The sequence below is a fragment of the Hyposmocoma kahamanoa genome, unplaced genomic scaffold, assembly GCF_003589595.1.
Source record: "Hyposmocoma kahamanoa isolate Upper Pololo Valley unplaced genomic scaffold, ASM358959v1 78, whole genome shotgun sequence".
Taxonomy (NCBI): Eukaryota; Metazoa; Arthropoda; class Insecta; order Lepidoptera; family Cosmopterigidae; genus Hyposmocoma; species Hyposmocoma kahamanoa.
In genome coordinates, this window is record NW_020653945.1 from 2,646,738 (window position 1) to 2,666,243 (window position 19,506).

The 19,506-nt window shown below is 39.8% G+C and overlaps 1 protein-coding gene across 2 annotated transcripts in view; it reads left to right on the top strand.

Moving 5' to 3' along the window:
• LOC113233043 (GTPase-activating protein and VPS9 domain-containing protein 1) overlaps positions 1 to 19,506 on the top strand; it is a 62,179-nt gene that overhangs the window by 37,988 nt on the left and 4,685 nt on the right. For both annotated transcript variants that reach the window (XM_026467998.1, XM_026467999.1), the window contains exons 21-28: positions 1,107 to 1,559; positions 2,929 to 3,065; positions 3,201 to 3,375; positions 4,641 to 4,752; positions 12,757 to 12,989; positions 14,145 to 14,290; positions 15,268 to 15,472; positions 17,888 to 18,035. In XM_026467998.1, coding sequence (XP_026323783.1) covers positions 1,107 to 1,559; positions 2,929 to 3,065; positions 3,201 to 3,375; positions 4,641 to 4,752; positions 12,757 to 12,989; positions 14,145 to 14,290; positions 15,268 to 15,472; positions 17,888 to 18,035 — 1,609 coding nt within the window. The remainder of the gene's footprint in view (positions 1 to 1,106; positions 1,560 to 2,928; positions 3,066 to 3,200; positions 3,376 to 4,640; positions 4,753 to 12,756; positions 12,990 to 14,144; positions 14,291 to 15,267; positions 15,473 to 17,887; positions 18,036 to 19,506) is intronic.

Sequence of the window (19,506 nt, forward strand, 5' to 3'; positions counted from 1 at the left end):
TCTTCTTCTTAAAGTGCCTCTCCACCACTGGGGGTTAGCCATCATCAGTACGGCCAACTTTTTTTTAGGACACCAAGTGACGGGACGACCAAGTCGTGCGCCTGGTGAAAAGCGACAGACCTGTCCGTGGCAGTTGCAGTGCCACTCGAGAGTTTTAATTCACAAGGATCTGAGGGGCACTGACACTATGCCCGTCACCCTGAGACATCAGTTGACAAGTACCATGTGCCTGTATTTCACCAGCACTTGCTTTGTTCCGGTTTTGAAGGGTAAATTACTTAGCACGGAAAGGCTTTCTTTCTTATTAGAAACCTGCGCGCGAAAGTGTTTTTTGCACGCTAGCATGGAAAAGGTCTTTGAAATTCGAACTTGACGATGGACTGTGCTGCACCTAACTTTTTCTTTCGATCAAAAAAAAGGTAATAACCACGTTCAACTACGCGATTTGTCGTAGGTATATTACTTATTTATGTAATATAAATCCGTTGGTATATTTTATTCTTATTATTGTTGACATTAAATTGACAATGATAACTAATTGTGTTTATTAAATTATTTTAATTCGCCAAAGAACTGAAACAATTTAAATAATCACTTAATGACACAAAATAAAAGTACAAGCATAAATAAAAATAAATGAGGTGTAAATTCAGAACACATCCGAAGATAAACTTTTTCTTTTCATTATATAAACTGATGTTTTATGGTTCAACTGTTTTTATTTCATTTACCATTTTCCTCGTTATAATGAGGTGAAAAGTTGTTTTGCGTCTAGTGCTTTGTAAACCTCGCTACGCTCAGGATTCTATTTTTGAACCACTCGCTTCCCTCGTTCAATCTTAGCTTCCTTCACTCGCGTCAAACAACAACTTTGCAACCTTGCATAACAAATACATATTGCCCTTCAAAAGCGGAACACAGTATTGCTCACATTACTGCTTGGCGTCAGAAATAGGTAAGGTGGCAGTACTACACTTTGCGAACTCTTTCCTAACGAGCTCTAATGTTACTTAACTTGTCCCTATTGACCAAATGCAACAGTTCTTCCGTGCTTGTAACGGTATGTATGTGAAAAACACCAATTAACAAACACTGTTGTTTCACAGGTCACTTAACTCCAGTGAAAGCTCGTTCAACGCCCTGTCAGTCTCCCAATACGACCGTCGCTTCGACTCGGGCATCGACACGGAGCGCCAAGAAACAGAATCTCGATCCACAATAACGGACCTGATGACTCGAATGAGCTCCGCCACGATATCCACATCTGCCAACTTGGTCAACAATTTAACATCTCGAATAGTGAAATCCGAAATGCGAACGAGTATTGTAAGCATTAGTTCTTCGAGAATCGAGAAGAAAAGGGACGGTACTAGTAATATGTCGTTGAGTACCTTGTCGGTGAACAGTGCAGAGACTTCTGTGTCGGATAAAAGTTCCAGTCAGGATGTCAACTCGGAGAATGTGACGGAGAGACGTGTGAGTCCGCCGCCTGTTAAGCCTTCCACTGGGGCTATACCGAAGAGTATCAGTTTCGACGCTACAGCAGAAAAGTCACAGAGGTAAGTCTTTGCTGCCGTCCACCAACTATAACGCGGCTAAGTGACAAATGGTCAAATAAATAACCGTTTTAAGTAGCAAAGAATAGATCACAAAATTATCTTTTAAAAACCAGTTAAAATTAGTTAACGTGTTCGACGTACCCTAACGATGCATAGCTGAAATATCATTTAAAAATTTCAACAGGATTAAAGATATACGGGATACTGATATACGCAATAAATAGAATTATAATTAAGAAATATATAAATTTAGGAAATGAAACTATTTTTATATTTCATTTTTCAAACAAACCGTCGTTTATCAAAGCAGTGAGACTTACCTTAAAAATATAACAAAAACATTTGTCTTATAATTGACTTAACATTGTTTGATTGCACTGTTTTTTGTATCAACACATTGTACAGAAACAAAAGTTAATGATATACATGTCTAAATTTCCTCAAAACTCTTGATATTTTAAATAGGACAACATTAATTACAATATATACGTACATCTTAAAAGCAAAACAAACGTTTACTGCACAATGAAGTACAATTAATATATATTTTTGAATAAAAATATCCAACAGCCTCATCAGCATGTCGAACTTCGAACAAACCAGCCCAGTCTATTTTAGATAAAGCCGCATACAATACCTGATAGTCCGCTTTACGCCAATTCCAATCAGGACATATACCCTGTTGCCGAGGGGCACGAAAGAGCGAAGGTCTCGCGCTACATTCTAACTCTATCGTCACTTCCAGTGCAGGGTGGTATAATCTATCCAACGGAACCAGAGGATCATAGACGACTGAAACGTCAAAACGTCAATATCAAAGGATAAAATTTATTGACAAAAAACAACATATCGACCCCTCTTACGTAAAGTATCGTGTGTCGAAATTGCCAAGTTTTGCAGGGAAGCGTTTTAAAGTTTTGAATTCACTGCAATGAGCATAACACGTAACTATAATTTTGCAGTTTTATTCGGCAAAGCTCGTTACTCACAAAAGAGTATTATAAAATCTTAGATATGGTTAGATGAACTACCACAATTTATTGTATAATTATACTCATTTCAGTGAATTCAAAACTTTAAAACGCTCCCCTGTAAACTTGGCAATTTCAACATATTTTACGTAGGAGGGGTCGACATGATTATTGTACTCTAGTTTAGCGTTCAGAAAATGTTATAGGAGCTCGAGAAGTATACATCACCGTAAAAATGTTCGTCGTGTGTTGGGCCCTTTACAGGTCCCATGGTCACGGTTGACTGAAAAAACAAATATACGCGAATTAAACCCGGAAAAATAGTTTCATTTCGTATGTGTAACAATCGCGAGGACGTTAGAACTCGAAATACATAAATTTCTTTACGTTGCCTTCAGGAGACGAATATCAGGCGAAGATGGACTGGTAGGCAATTTAGACGAGTTGAAGAACAATGTGAAGCGCTCTGGCGGCAACTTGCTGCACAAGATCAAAATGTTCCGTCAGAAGGGACGTTCTCACACGCATAGCAACGGTAAGGTTTATTTATTTACAATTCAGTGTCATCCCCACCGTTCTTCCTTCGGATTACTAGAAACTCCCGAACACTCCACCTATCACCAAGCGTCCAAATCAGATTAATAAAAACTTAATATATATATGTATATAGATATTAAGCTACCCGAAGAAGAAGCCCGTAGCGATGACGGTTGCCGCGCAGATGGCAGCGTCGAAAGTTCAGAGGATATTTTGGCCAAATACAGACGCAAGTCTTCCACCGACTCGAGCAAGCAGCGCCGGAGTCAGCGACGTATCTCTGACGTGCCAGACGCTGACATGGACAGGTATGTTTATCACCCATCATCTGTAGAGCTAGCTCGATAAGGCGCGACATGAAAAGCAATCTCGGGACGCAGGGTTTAAGAAATAGCTTATGTTTGTATATCTGTTCTATGTATTTGTGTATTTGTGTATGTTTGGTATTAAGTTATTGAAAAACTTTTTGTTACTCAAATCGATTTTTTTGCCTAATTGTTGCTTGTGTCTAATTTTATTTACTTAGTGCCTAAATGTCTACAGTTATTGTAATTTTTGTTTTGTACGTAACATGTAACGTATTTATATTATTATTTGAATTGTGGTGTTCTATATTATGACGGGCCATGACAGAAGGGCTATCTAATCAGCATAGTCCTCAGGGCTGAGTCATGGACCCTTTTGACATACTTTTATTTTATTTTTTTCATGTCTCTGACATGCCTGACGCTGACATCAGCAGTTATGAGTATAACACTATCGTCTTGTAAGCTGACCAAGTACCGACACAAATTTCGGACGTGACAAATTGACGCACACACTCATAGCTAAACTAGGGAAACCCTGTGTTGCGGTACCATGGACATACACATAGACAACCACAAATTACACCCAAACTCGCGAGAGAAATAAATGTAGGCCATACAAATATTTCTCCCGACACGGGAATCGAACTCGCGACCTCTGCGTGGCAGTTCGGCACGGTGACCGTTCGGCCACAGAAGCAGTTAAAAAAAGAAATGAATAAAATTTATTTAATTTTGAACTTAATGTTGAATCAATTTGCTTAAAAACCGTATTGAAATAAATCGATACAAATAATTGGTCTTCATAAAAATCAAATAGCTATGTAATGTAAACAATCTTGAAATGTCTATTTAATGAAATATACATTTTTGAAATGATTTTTACTTGCCTTGAAATACAAAATACAAATAGTTTTCTTCATATGAAATTCCATTCCTATTTTTATACCCATTGATTTGTAAAGTCTATGTTTCAATAAAAAAATGTATCAAGATTGTTCACATTTAGTTAAGTGCCTAAACAAATGGACTATAGCGTCCGTGCACTGAGCGAGACGGGCTTTACACTACTTAACTTATTTTACACAATCTTACTCCAAGCTATCTAAGATGGCAAACTTAGAATTGAGACTAATTAGTCACACAGGCCATTTATTAAGAAAAAAGTTATATAGGAACCTTAAACTTTACATCTTCTAAGAGCAGTCTTACCTGTCATGTCGATAATTATGACTTTGTCAAACACCATTTGTTTCTGTTATGCATAGATGCGAAGGCGTAGTGGACTTAAACGATCCCGAGGTGTTCAACAGCATGAAGCGTAAATTGCGCGTCGTGCTCTCCAACTCTGACCTGCATTGCGTCGAGTATGTTCCTAATGTGAGTACAGTTGCGTGCATCAGTGTAAACAAAGACTAGTTTTATTTAGATACACTCGAGAGCAATGAATCCGGGTCACTAAAAGAATCCGAAAAATCTCGGAAACTAAAAATGCTAGGTTAATGCAATAAATTGTATTTAATAGACAATTTAATACTCCTTAAATGAAGGTATTAAAACTTTTTAGTTATTGTAAAGTTATATCATAAAAAAATCAAATATGAAAAGGGAACACTTTCGAAGATGGAACTACGAAATTACAGCATTTGTTTTCGCTTTTGTTTGTAATCTGTCATTTGTGTGGGTACATAAACCATGTTGATAGTGCTTAATATTCATTATTTAAGCTGAAATCATGTCGCTTACACTTGAAGAATGCACCAGAATACTTACATTGGTGGAAACTGGCCGGAGTCAGCGCGATACAGCCAGGACTGTCGGTGTGTCGCTGTCAACAGTACAAAGAGTTCTCCGACGTTACGAAGAAACTGGTTCTAACCTACGCCGACCAGGAACGGGCAGAACTAGGTGTACCACAGCACGAGAAGACCGATACTTGGTGAACACCATGCTTCGAAATCGCTTTCTCATAGGAGCTGAACTCACAAATCAGTTTCGACGCCTCGGAGGAAGTAACCCAAGTGCATGGACAGTAAGACGTCGGCTTGCTGAATCTATCTTAAAACCCCTTAGACCGTTTGCAGGTTTGCAGGCCCTATACTGGAGCGTGGGCATCGTATTTCAAGACTAAGATATGCCCAGAACCACGTAAATTGGAGTATTGAAGATTGGTCGAAAGTTATGTTCTCCGACGAATCAAAATTTATGCTCTACAAGCACGATGGAAGACACAGAGTGTATAGAAGACCAGGGGAAAGATTCAAGCAAGCATGCATCGAAGAAAAAGTAGCCTACGGTGGTGGGTCTGTACTTGTGTGGGCCGGAATTTCTTCTGAAAGTCGCACAGAGCTGGTGATCATAGAAAACGGCTCTTTAACTAGCGAAAGATATGTAGATGTGGAGTGTCGATAGGTAGCAATGAAACGACTGCACTACTGCGTAGCTAGTTTATTACTGGTTTTGTCGGTAGTTGTACAATGACATATATACCATCCCTCCCGCATTACTTTGGAAACCTGCCAACAATATACAATATATAACAATATACCATACTATTGTATGGTTACTTAAGCAATCGAAATATGACATTTGCATAATTAAAAATACGGCTTATAATTAAATCTTGTCTTAAGTCTTCTAGAACGACCCACCGGCTCAACTACTGAATTGCTACTAACTTCATCGCCTAACTCGGAAGTAACTTGGTCGGACACATGACCTTCGGTCTGTACAGTATCTCCAGCCTCTATTACGTCACTAGCTTCCACCCACTCCTCAATTTCCGCTTCTGTTCCTTCTATATTTTCGTTATTATTATTATATTCGCCTTCCGTGGTTACCACTGCTTCATTTTCCTCAGTGGCAACTGACGAAGGTGGAGAATACGCAGGGGTTGCGTCTGCGGAACAACACTCCCGCTGCGACGCTTGTATAGACTGATCTGTAATAGGAATGAGCGGTTGCGTATCGGAGGCACCTTGTAAAGATTCACTACAACATACAGAACTTGGGCTCCGACCAGTATACTTTCGAATTTGATCGACATGCCTCTTACATTTTTCATTGACATCTTTAAATAGAATTTCAAACATTCGATTACCCTTAACACTAATTTTATTAATCCAACTTTCCAATACATTTTCCTGTGTGTAAACCACCTGGCCCACACAGTTTCCCCAACTCGGAAACATTGACTTTGTTTTAATTTTGCTCCTTTTTCAATTAAGTCCAGACAACCCTTACTTTGTGGAAGAATCAAATCCAATCTCGAACGCAAATTTCTACCCATCATCAGTTGAGCTGGCGTTTGACCCGTGGCACAATGTACAGTATTTCTGTAATCAAACAGAAAACCCAGCAACTTTTCCTGTAAGGAGTTATGATTACCATTAATACTTGAAAATAAACATTTTAGCATTTTCTTGCAGGTTTTGACAGAGTTTTCTGCTTGACCGTTGCTGCACGGGTGATATATAGGCGAGGTTAAGTAATCAATGCCATTTGCTTTACAAAACGTTTTAAATTCGAAAGAGTTTATCTTGACATCATTATCTGATATTAATACTTTCGGCAAACCAAACACAGAAAAAACTGATTTAAGTTTCATTATCAGGGCAGAGGTCGAAGTGCCTCGGTCCATATAAATACAATCCAGCCATTTGGAAAAAGCATCTACTATGATCAAGTAATCCTTTTGCTCAAACGTCATATAATCAATATGTATGCGGTGCCACGGAATGAGTGGGCGCGGCCACGGCGCGGGAGGCGCGCGCGGCGGTGCTGGGCGCGTGGCCGCGCAGGCGCTGCATGCACCCACCCAGCGCTCGATGTCGCCGTCTATACCGGGCCACCACATTCTACTACGTGCCGCACTTTTTGTTTTGACGATACCAAAATGCGACGAATGTAATTCTCTTAACATGTTTTCACGGAAAATAAATGGAATCACTATTCTATGACCGCGCAACAGACAACCGTCAACCATTTCTAAATCAGTCTTGCACTGAAAATAAGGTAATATGGACTTGCAAGCTATTTTCCTTGGCCAACCGTGTGTCATATATTTAATAACTGTGCATAACACGTTGTCGCGATTCGTCTCCTCCCTTATTCTAGAAAATGAAACCGGTTCTACACGTGAATCTAAAAACATGAATGACCTATCTCCCTCCTGTTCTAACTCATCATTAATAGATTGTTGTAACGGAGCGCGGGAGAAATAATCTGCGACTTGATTATTTTGTCCACTTACATATTGTACTGTATAGTTATAAGCTGACAATAAAACTGCATATCGCTGCAAACGCAACGCGGCGGTTACGGAAATTCCATTCTTTTTGCCAAATATAGATATTAACGGCCTGTGATCGGTTTTCAATACAAATGGTTTTTGCCTACCATATAGGTATTGGTGAAAATGTTTAACGCCGAAAATGATTGCCGTAGCCTCTTTTTGAATCTGGCTATAATTTCGCTCGCTCGCCGATAGCGACCGCGAGGCGAACGCGATCGGGCGCTCGCAGCCCTGCGCATCGAATGTGGCGAGCACAGCGCCGAGACCTCCCGGGCCCGCGTCCACAGCCAGCGTGAGCGGCGCTGCCGAGTCGAAGTGCGCCAGCACACGCTCGCTGGCTAGTTCGCGCTTAATGTTGTCGAATGCCGCCTGCTGCCGCTCACCCCACTTCCATTCAACGCCACCACGCAATAACTCGTGTAGAGGACTTAGCATAGATGAGGCGTTAGGCACAAAATTTCTATAATAATTTACTACGCCTAGAAACCTTTTTATCCCTAAAATATTTTCAGGCGCCGGCGCTTTAATTATAGCATCTACCTTTTTTGGACAAGTTCTTAGTCCGCTCCTATCAATAACGTAACCTAAGTATGTAACGTGGTTTTGGAAAAATACGCACTTGTCCTTTTGCAACCGTAACCCTGACTCATTCAACCTTCTTAACACCTCTTGTAACCTCGTCAAGTGAATTTCTTTCGTCGGACCTGTGATGCAAACGTCATCTAACCATATACTCACTCCGTCTAACCCTGACAGTAACGTTTCCATAGCCCTTTGGAAAATAGCAGGTGCATTGGCCAATCCATAGACTAACCGAGTATACGAAAACAGACCTTTATGAGTGTTGATTGTAGTAAGTCTTTGTGAAGATTTAGTTAACCTAAATTGGTTGTATGCGTTGCTTAAATCAATTTTCGTATATTGTAGCCCCCCTCCTAATTTTGAAAAAACCTCCTCTATTCTAGGCAGTGGGTATTTGTCTATTTTAAGATCCTTATTAAGCGTGCAGGAAAAGTCACCAGCGATTTTCAATTTTCCATTCTCCTTCAACACTGGTACTATCGGGGTGGCGTAATCTGAATGGTTAACCGGCACTAAAATACCTAATGTTACTAATCTGTCTAATTCAGCACTCACCTTATCTTTCAAGGCAAAAGGTACTGGGCGTGGCTTAAAAAACTTAGGTTTAGCATCATCCTTTAACTGCAATTCAACGTCGAATTTAGTAAAACAACCCAACTCGTCTTTCCAAACGGCTGGATATTGATTTAATAGGTCCCGGATCTCTTTGACACTATCGACATCTACACTTTGAATGCTGTGATTTTCGGTGGTCAAATGCAATTTAAATTTTGACATGAAATTACGCCCCAAGAGGGGGGGGGTCCCCCATTAGCTATAACATAAAATCGTATAACTTCCGTTTTATTTTCATAAAAAACTTCAGCAAGAAAATAACCAAGGGGCGTGACTTGATGGCCAGTATAAAAACACATTTTTAGATTGTCTTTATACAATTTTAAGGAACAAAATTGTTGAATATATAAATTCTCGGATATGACTGAACAACCAGAACCAGTGTCCAACTCCATATTCATCTGAACTCCACTCACATTGACCGACAGCCTGAAAGGTTTACTATTTACGTACCTCATATTAAACATTTGACACTCCTTACAATCCTCACATTCCTGAGATTCCACTGTTTCCGTACCGATATTATGTAACTTAGCTTTATTACCACTGCACACTTTTTTAAGGTGACCTTTTTGTCCACAACTCTGACACTTGTAGTTTTTAAACCTGCATCTTGTCACATCATGATTGTTTAATCCACACACTGAGCATCGCGTAGCTCCGGCGCCGTCGTCCCGGCGGGTTCCGCCGCCTGCGCCGCCACCACTGCAGCCGCGGCGCGGGCGCTCAGCACGCGCTGCGGTGCGGTACACGGCCTCCTCCTTGACGACCGGCGTGCGGGCCTGCCTGGCGCACGCCGCTTGCTGCGCTACTTCAATAGCTTTCGCGAGCGTCAATGTGTTACAATCATTCTCGAATAGCCGGTCTCGTTCTGTTCCCAAGTTGAAACCGAGTACGAAACGATCTCGAAGAAGTACGTCCAGTTCCGTTCCGAAATCACAATTAATAGCTAGCCCGCGTAGTCGAGCTGCCCAGTCTTGACTACTTTCCGTCACTGATTTCGTGGCTTCAAAGAACTTGGCTCTGTCTGCGAAGGTTGACCGTTTCGGAGTAAAATGCTGGTTGAGTACTTGAACTAGCTGAGCGTATGATTTAGCTTCTAGTTTATCTGGGTGCACAAGATTCCGAACCAGGCGGTAAGACTCATCCGACAAATGAGTTAATAATACCGCACTTGCACTATCGTTCGAAATACTGTTTAACTTAATAAACTGTGTTAATCGCCCGTAAAAAACGTCCCATTCTTGCACACTATGATCGAAAACTCCAATATTTCCAATAACTTTGTCCATCTTGCTCACAAAAAAAATTGTGGGTAAAATCCGTCCTTGTCGCCAGATGGAGTGTCGATAGGTAGCAATGAAACGACTGCACTACTGCGTAGCTAGTTTATTACTGGTTTTGTCGGTAGTTGTACAATGACATATATACCAAGATGAAATCCTCAATGAACACGTTGGTCCATTTATGGTCAATTTTGGTGAGGATGCTATATTTATGCATGACAATGCCCGACCTTATACAGGTAGGATTGTAAATGACTACCTTCAAGAGATGAACATTACTTGTATGGAGTGGCCAGCGCGCAGCCCGGATATCAACCCGATCGAGCATGCTTGGGACGAGCTAGGGAGATGCGTAAAACAACGAAACCCTCCCCCAATCACGCTTCGTGAGCTCAAAATTGCTCTCACAGAGGAATGGGAGAATATTCCCCAAAATCGTATAAGGAACTTGGTGTACAGCATGCCAAACCGCCTAAACGCAGTAATGGAAGCACGAGGAGGCAATACGAAGTATTAAAATTCAAGAAAATCGTAATAAAGTTCAAAAATTTCATGTTTCCTATTTTTGTTTTAAGGAGAGATCAGCAGTTTTTTTTCTTTATGTAATTTTGTGTAAATAAAATGTATGGTGAGTCATATTTTTTTACTTTCATTTAAGGAGTATTAAATTGTCTATTAAATACAATTTATTGCATTAACCTAGCATTCTTACTTTCCGAGATTTTTTGGATTCTTTAAGTGACCCGGATTCATTGCTCTCGAGTGTATTTTTTTCAAACTAATCATCATCGCAGTCCTCAGCTTGTCGCATCCATTTCCCGCCAGCAACCTTTCGCAGGTCGTCACACCACCTGGCCGGAGGGCGTCCTACACTACATATACCGAGTCGCGGTCTCCACTCCAGAACTCGTTTTCCCCATCGGTTATCGGTTTCCATAGCTCGTTGAGCGACTAAATTGGTGGACTAGCCGTATCGTGAGTGTCCACGTCTCGGCTCCGTAAATCATAACAGGCAGGACGCACTGGTTGAAAACCTTAGTTTTCAGACTAATATCTCCTAGTATATAAAAGGGAATGCTTCGATGATGTGGTTATGTGGAAAGTATAAATTAAGGAATGACATTTTTTTTTCCTGATACAAAGTGACGGAGCGAACGATTCGTGCGCCTGGTAATAAGCGACACGCCTGTCCGGTTGCATTGCCACTCGGAGCTTTATATCGCAAACATCTGAGGGTCATGGCCACTGCGCCCTTCACTCTGAGACAATTTGACAGTAATTCCACCAGCACCTATACTCATCAAAACCAGAATGCAGTAATGCTCATATTATTGTTTGGCTGCAGAAATAGGTAATGTAGCAGTACTTCACTGGACGAACTCGTTCACAAGGAGCTCTACTGCTACATTTAATAGTCACATGTGACTTGCTAATGTTATGTCTCAGGGTGACGGGCGCAATGGCAGTGCTTCTCAGATATTTGCTATTTAAGGCTCTGAGTGGCACTGTAGGCGAATCGCTGATCATCAGGCGCAGAAATGTTCGTCCAAAAATCTCAGTACAGAGTACTAAAAAACCGTCCTCAAAAGTACGTGGAATTACGTCTATTTGCTAAGTTTTATTGAAATATCCTTAAATTCGCCACTATACAGGACACTGGAGATAACAAAAATCGGTTCTCGCTACTCAAAGAATATTGAGAGAAAAACTCCTTGAATTGGAGAAATAGCAAAATCAACCATTAAAATAATTGCTCCTTAAGAAAATTTAGGCGCTATTTATAAAAATGAATCTTCATGCGTGAACAGCCACCCTTAGAGGTGGATGATTACCTTCAACATGCAATGGGACCACTATGGAAGTACCTCCATTCCAACAAAAAAAGAATCATGAAAATCGGTTCACAAATACCGGAGTTATCGCGTAACGTATATACAAAAAAAAAAACAAAAAAACCTACAGTCGAATTGAAAACTTCCTCCTTTTTTAAGTCGGTTAAAAAAAATCTATTTTAAGGTCCAGTATTAACAATATCAGCCTTGTGTCCTGGCCTCAATATTACAGAACTACCTTTTGTCCTCAGTACCATTCGCAGTTGTAATTCGTGTAACGAGCATCAATTCGCTACATACTTGCTCGCACAACATCCGTAGGCGTTACGTTAAGTTTGGTAGGCGCAAACCTGCACAAAACCAAATTTGTACAGAAGAGGGATTTAACGTTATTACTTTGTTATCTCAATAGTTACAACTTTCATTTTTGGACAGTAAACATTAATTTATGTTTATCTACGGACTGATAACAATAGATTCCCGTAAATCACGCTAATTGGTTGCCACGACATATACGCGGATTTGACTTGGACTCTAAATTACCGAAATGGAAACTCTTCATTATGAATTTCCATTTCGGTATGCTAGTTACGCGTAATTGCACTATCCTCGGGGATATGAAAAGACACCATGCTTTCGATTGGTATATAAAGTAGCCTATCTTCCGATTGGGACGTCAATACCGCAGTAAAATTACCTGATAATTTAAAATAAAGACTACAATCTAAATTTAAAGACAGAATTGACCTAATTAAATTGACCATAACATTTCTAGCGTTGCACAAGCTCTTCGCTAGTGGAATGGGTGCGAGCCGCAGCCGCGTGCGCAACTAACGAAGCCGGCGCCGCTCACGCCGGGGAATTGGCTCGAGCACTTGCTGCCAGCGGCAGTCGCTGCTCGCGATTGGCCGCCGCGTTGAGGGCAGATTTGGCGGCGAGGAGACCGTATGCCGCCTATCTCGCATCCTGCAGGGCCGGGCTAACTAACACTCTACATGCGCTTAATACGTAAGTATACTTACTGCTTGTCTTCACCTTCAATAATGTTTTTCATAAATTTGCGAGGAAATAGATACAACGATAATTTATTTCTTGTATGAATAAATATCGCTTCACAACACAACATTTACGGATTTTGCAAATGGAGTTTTTTTTAAACAGATTGCTAGTTATTTTTCCATACATAATATACAACTCGCATTAAAGTGTTGTAAAAGACAAAAACGCATACAGCTATGATGTATTATGAAATAAATAATTTCAAAATACTAAAAATACTGCAGCATTATGAATTTATAAAATTAATTTAGTAAAATATTCTTAGCTCTCATTTCTACTGCATTAATTCTACTTTCATGCTTCTTCTGCCAAACCCAACATTCACTACCATACATAAGTGTAGGAACCAGCACCCCCCCCCATGCACAGCCAATCGTGCCTTTTTAGACACTTTCTGGCTACCCATGAAGGTATGCAAGGCACCATTCACCTGATTCCCTGCATTCACTCTTCTTTCAATGTCTCTTTCACATTTTCCATCACACGTAAACGTAGAACCCAAATACACAAACTCTTTCACTTGATCCACTTTCTCTCCTTCAATCAATATCGTGCAAATCGTCATATCTTCCTCTCTTTAAATTAATGCAGTAGAAATGAGAGCTTTGAGGAGTATGGCTGGAGTGACTCGGATGGATAAATTACGGAACAGTGTGATAAGAGAGCGTTGCGGCGTGGAAGAAGATATAGTGACAAAGATAGAGAAAGGGATGCTTAGATGGTTCGGACATGTAGAGAGAATGAAGGAAAGAAGAGTGACGAAACAGATTTATAAGGCGAGTGTGAGCGGGCAAGTTGGTATGGGCCGGCCAAGGAGAACTTATCATGACCAAATTGAGGCCATCCTAAAGAAGGGCCAGGTCAAGAGTACCCTTAACGGACGAGCGTGTATGAAAGCATTGATGCGTGTTGATGAGGCGAAAGATGTGTGTCAGGACCGTAGCAAGTGGAAGACTGTTGTCTCTGCCTACCCCGATGGGAAAAAGGCGTGAAGTATATGTATGTATGTATGTAAATATTCTTAAATTGCAATGGTTGAGTTTTTTATTTATAAAGCTAGTTAATGACCAATAGAAAATGCTAATCCGTGTGTTTGCATTGCAGCCAAATCAGCTTAGTGCGCTCCGAGTGCGTGTCATGCGCCCGCGCAGCGGCCGCAGCGCGCGTGCTGGAGCAGCTGGAGCGCGGCAACTCCTTGAGGCGCCTCGCGCGGCATCACCACGCGCACAACAACCACGCTATGCACAACGGTTAGTATCATATGAGATGTTGTTAAAAACAACATTTAACGGCTCAATGAAGTCCGAAGAATTTAGTCTGCCCGGAGATGGAGACCTGGTTACCTGAGCAATAGGATAGGATGCGATAAAATGATTTATTTAAATACACTCCCGGACACATCATTCGGCCACCTTGCGTTTTTATCCTTAAAAAGGCTAAAATACAAAAATATAGTTACCATTGAAGAAAAAGTTTTCTCCGGTTTTTAAAATTTTCAATAAGAGGAAATGACGTTTAGTATACCAGTTTCAAAGTTGCGTTAATAGATTTTGTTCAATCAGGCATTGTTTAAGCTAAACATTTAATATTGAAACGGCAAGGTGACTCGAATTATGTGCCCGGGAGTATATCAATCAACATTAGATATCACGCCAGTGGTGGTAGTAGTACTGCTACCTATTATATTTTTTTTTTCTTAGCCTGTTGGCTGGTTTGAACAACATACAAAGCCAAGTAAATGCAGTATGGCGTGTATCTATGTGCAGGGTGTGTAATAAAAATACATCGTCCTCTTCCATCTGCGTTATTATTATTAGATCTTTTATCACTTGGAGAACGACAATGTTCTCATACATGCAGATACACCAGAAATCTCGACAAATATCTTACCGTTATGACGGGACATAGTTATTTACATATTAGAATCAGAATTTTATTTTCTGTTAAGCAAAATAATTCATTTTCATCTGAAGTGTTATTTACCTTTTTTGTGATAGTCTTTATATATTTTTTACCTTTTTTGTTTCATTGTATATAGTTATTTATCATAACTGACGTTAATAAGTGGTACTTTTTCGTGACAATTTTTGTGCCACATACTCGATATTCAGACTGGAGCCCGATATGCACTACAAAAAACCCATTACTTATAATAATATACACAATACTACTTACGAGCGAGTGTGATATAATGAATATTTCATTCATTATCTCATTCATAACACAGGTGGTGAATTAATGGACGAGAAAGCAACTAGACTGACGGCGAGCATAAAAGCGATAACGACCGAGGTGAAGGCCGATCCGTCGTGGGAGAACGCGTCGCCCATGCTGCTGGAAATGGCCGAGATTACTGTGGAACGAGCAGCGTTCGCCAGGCTTTACTTACATGTGCTGTTCCCGAACGGGGACGGAGATATTGCACGGGATCAGTGAGTTGTTTCAATTATTGTTGCTGAAAAAGTTCTTACGTATTTACTTCTTCTTATCCTATCGATAGCATACACTATAATCATAGTAGAATAAGGACAAGTAGGGCTTCGTACCCAATGACAGCACCGCTTGTAATGCGCGTTGAGACGACCAGAGTTGTGCAACGCTAGAGCACCCATTGGTTATGCAAGTATATGCGTTCGAACACGGAACGCGGCGGGCGCGCACACATACTATATTAGTTTTTTGAAGACATTAGTCACTGGGGTTTTTAATTGTCCAGATTTAGTGTGTTCAGTTCAACGCTCCAAATCAACCACAGAGAAATCATAATAGGAAGGAACTCCATAATCTAGCATCGATTAGGACACTAGCATAGTTAGCCCATAAGTTCATATTGTTAATTAAATTCTTTTTTAATTAAATCACTTTAAAATCATTTCGGTCTTTTTTCGGCTTTAGTCTACGTAATTCGATGTTCTCTTCTAAGTAATGGAGCAATTGTATTAGGGGTTAAAGTATGAAATTGCCGTTTTATTGCAATAGGTTCTTTGAATTTTCATAGAATCTTCATGGTTTGAGGTTTTCGAATGAAACTTTTTTCAAATGGTTTCTGTGATTTTTTTTTTTAATTTGAAACATTTGAATATCGACTTTCAATTGTTTTTGTTATTCAATTTAGACAAGAAAGATGGATACTGCGAAAATTCGAATGATTTTTGAATACGAGTTCCGAAGCGGAACTAACGCGGCAGAAACAGCCCGCAATATCAATGCTGCGTTTGGAGAGGGGTCTACTAATGAACGCACCGTGCGATTTTGGTTTAAACGCTTTCGTGATGGAAATTTCGACTTAAAGAACGAGCCACGAGGAAGACCGCCCACACAGGTGAATAACGATGAATTAAGAGAGATAGTGGAAGCCGATCCTAGTCAAACTACCCAAGAATTAGCGGCATGGTTTAACGTTACCTTACCCACAATATTGACTCACTTGCGTCAAATCAATAAAATAAAAAAATACGAAAAATGGGTGCCTCATGATTTGACTGATCTGCAGAAAGAAACGCGTGTTGAAACTTGTGTTGCCTTGTTGAACCGGTACAGAAATGAAGGAATATTGGATCGAATTGTAACATGTGATGAAAAGTGGATTCTTTATCATAACCGGAAAAGAAAAATACAATGGCTGACCCCAGGTCAAATGCCACAACAGTGTCCTAAAGCAAAACTTACCAATAAAAAGGTAATGGTAACTGTTTGGTGGTCTCAGCATGGTGTTATTCACTATAGTTTTCTCCGATCTGGTCAAGCAATAACGGCAGATGTCTATTGTGCCGAACTCCGAACCATGTTGACAAAACTAGCAGTAAAACAGCCCCGACTCATGAATCGATCTTCACCATTATTGCTCCACGACAACGCGAGACCTCATACAGCACGAGAAACCATGTTGACCCTTCAGGAACTGCAGTTAGAAACCATTCGTCATCCTCCGTATTCACCAGACCTTGCTCCAACGGACTACCATTTTTTTCGTGATTTGGACAATTATCTACGTGACAAGAAGTTTTCTTCCCAGGAGGCAGTACAAAATGCTTTCACACAGTTTGTGCAGTCTAGATCGTCGGAGTTCTATCGCAAAGGCATTAATAACCTTCCCATTAGATGGCAGCAATGTATAGATAATAATGGCAACTATTTTGATTAAATAAATTTGTTAAAAATTTAAAAAATAAACAATTTAGATTTTCAGTACAAATCGGCAATTTCATACTTTAACCCCTATTATTTCTGTTTAGTATAATTATGTTATTGTAATGTATATTATACTCATAGTTGGAGAACCAAATAAATAAACATACAAGTCGCTACGACATTTAATATAGAGTTATAGTTGACGAAATATTATATATTTGTACCGATTCGTCGTATCTCTTTAGCTATTACGCGTTAAAAGCTAAGAGCTTTACTGCTACTAAATAAATATATATAAATATGAAATAATTTTTTACCTTCTATTTTGAAATGTATTTAGGCATATAGGAAATTGTCTTGTTTTTAATAAACTTGAACCAATACGTACATTTCAATAATCTTTAACGGAGAGTGAGTAATTCGTTTTTCATCGCTTCTGAAAAGAATGCACTTTTTGAATTAATACTTATTAACCTTCTTAACCTCCACTGGGTTCGCAGAATAGCAAATTCCGTTTTTTTTTTAATAATGACTTCCGTATTGTAACGCCTGAATCTATTAACTGCTTAAAATTGAAATCACTTTCATTTCTGATTACACGTAGGTAGCACTAGGCTTTCTTTGTCAAATACTTAAAGCATTTTTCTTGGCCTTAGCGGCCAAATATTTGCAATAAAAATGTGCGAATCGGCTGAACTCGGGCACTTGCACGGCAGGGTGCTGTGGGAGCACATCCGGCGGCTGGCCAGCTGCACGGGCGCCCGGCGCGCCGGCGTGGCCCCGCGCCACCTGTGGGCCGCGCCCTTCCCGCGCGCGCAGCTGCAGCTGCGGCACCTGCCCGTCTACCGCACGCCCAGGGACAAGGTGAGGCCCGACAACAGTCCTTCAGTTCCTTGTCATAACTGCCGCATTTGCATTTTGGTAGTTAGATAGATAGATAAAAACTTTATTCACTTCCATGACGGCTTATTTTCTATTATTTATATATTGGATCCTATGATCCACTAAAACTAACACCATAATTATTATTACATTGAACCACTTAAAGGTAATACATTTTTATAACAAAAGGAACGTATAAGTACATATATAACTAATTAAATAGAAAAAAAGTAAATAGTTTGGTACCTTTCGAAATCTAACCTATAGTTATTTGTCATACAAGTCTGCAAAGATTTTGTTTAACGCGAGTGCCTGCATGGAATCCTGAGCGTAGCGAGGGTTTCAAGTCACGAGACGCAAAACAACTTTGCTGCCGAGCGAAACACACAACTTTTCACAGCACTATAGCGAGGTGTTTGGTGAAAGAAAATTAGATCAACTATAACAAATCAGTTTTAATAAACAAAATTAGTTATCGTTGTCAATTTAATGTCAACAATAATAAGAATAAAATATACCAACGGATTTATATTACATAAATAATGTACTACAAATCGCATAGTTGAACGTGTCAGTATGTTTTTCTTTTTCATCAAAAGAAAAAGTTAGGTGCACGACGGTCCATCGTCAAGTTCGAATTTAAAAAACCTTTGTCATGCTAGCATGGAAAAACCGCTTTTGCGCGTAGGTTTCTAATGAGAAATAAAGCCTTCCCAAGATTGTGAGTTGAAAAAGATTTTTCTCAGACATGCTCGGAAATGTTTGCATTAATTTCAAAAAACGAATACAGGCAGTTTGCCATTTTTGTACCGTGCTACTTCTTCCCGGCCAAGGCCTGCAAATTAGGTATCAAAACCCATTACTGTCCACTTCTCCAAACTTTTAATGCTATCTACTAACAATGAACCATCTAATTAGGCAAAACTCAGTGTTCGTAATTGCGAGAATTAAAAATACCTGAATAAAAAAAGAAAAAGGTGGTAAAATAATCTGAAGTGCTTTGGTATTCTTTTGTGTTTTTTCGTCTTTTTTGTATTTTTATCGCGAAAATGTGTTGTGTTAAAAAGAGCGATACCAAAAATACAGTAATGGATTGTACTCCGCCTAATTTAAAACAAGAGGTAATATTAGCCAAATGTCAAATATTACTTTTAATATTATTTAATATTTTTTTACTTTTTCTATTATACATCTTCCTTTCTTTAGTCTTACTTTAGAAAAACACTATATGCCTCGGCGGGAATGGGGATTGCTTGACTCGTATTAATACAATGCCTCACTGGCGGTCGGCCTTGTAACTCAAACTCGTCCAGCAATCCCTTACTTCCCGGCATCGAGTATATAACCAGAAATAGAAACGAAATTTCATTTAATTTGTTTGAAAACTTTTCTGCCACATCATTACTGTGACAACTGTGCTAGGATTGGTCAGCCCGAATTCGAAACAATTGAC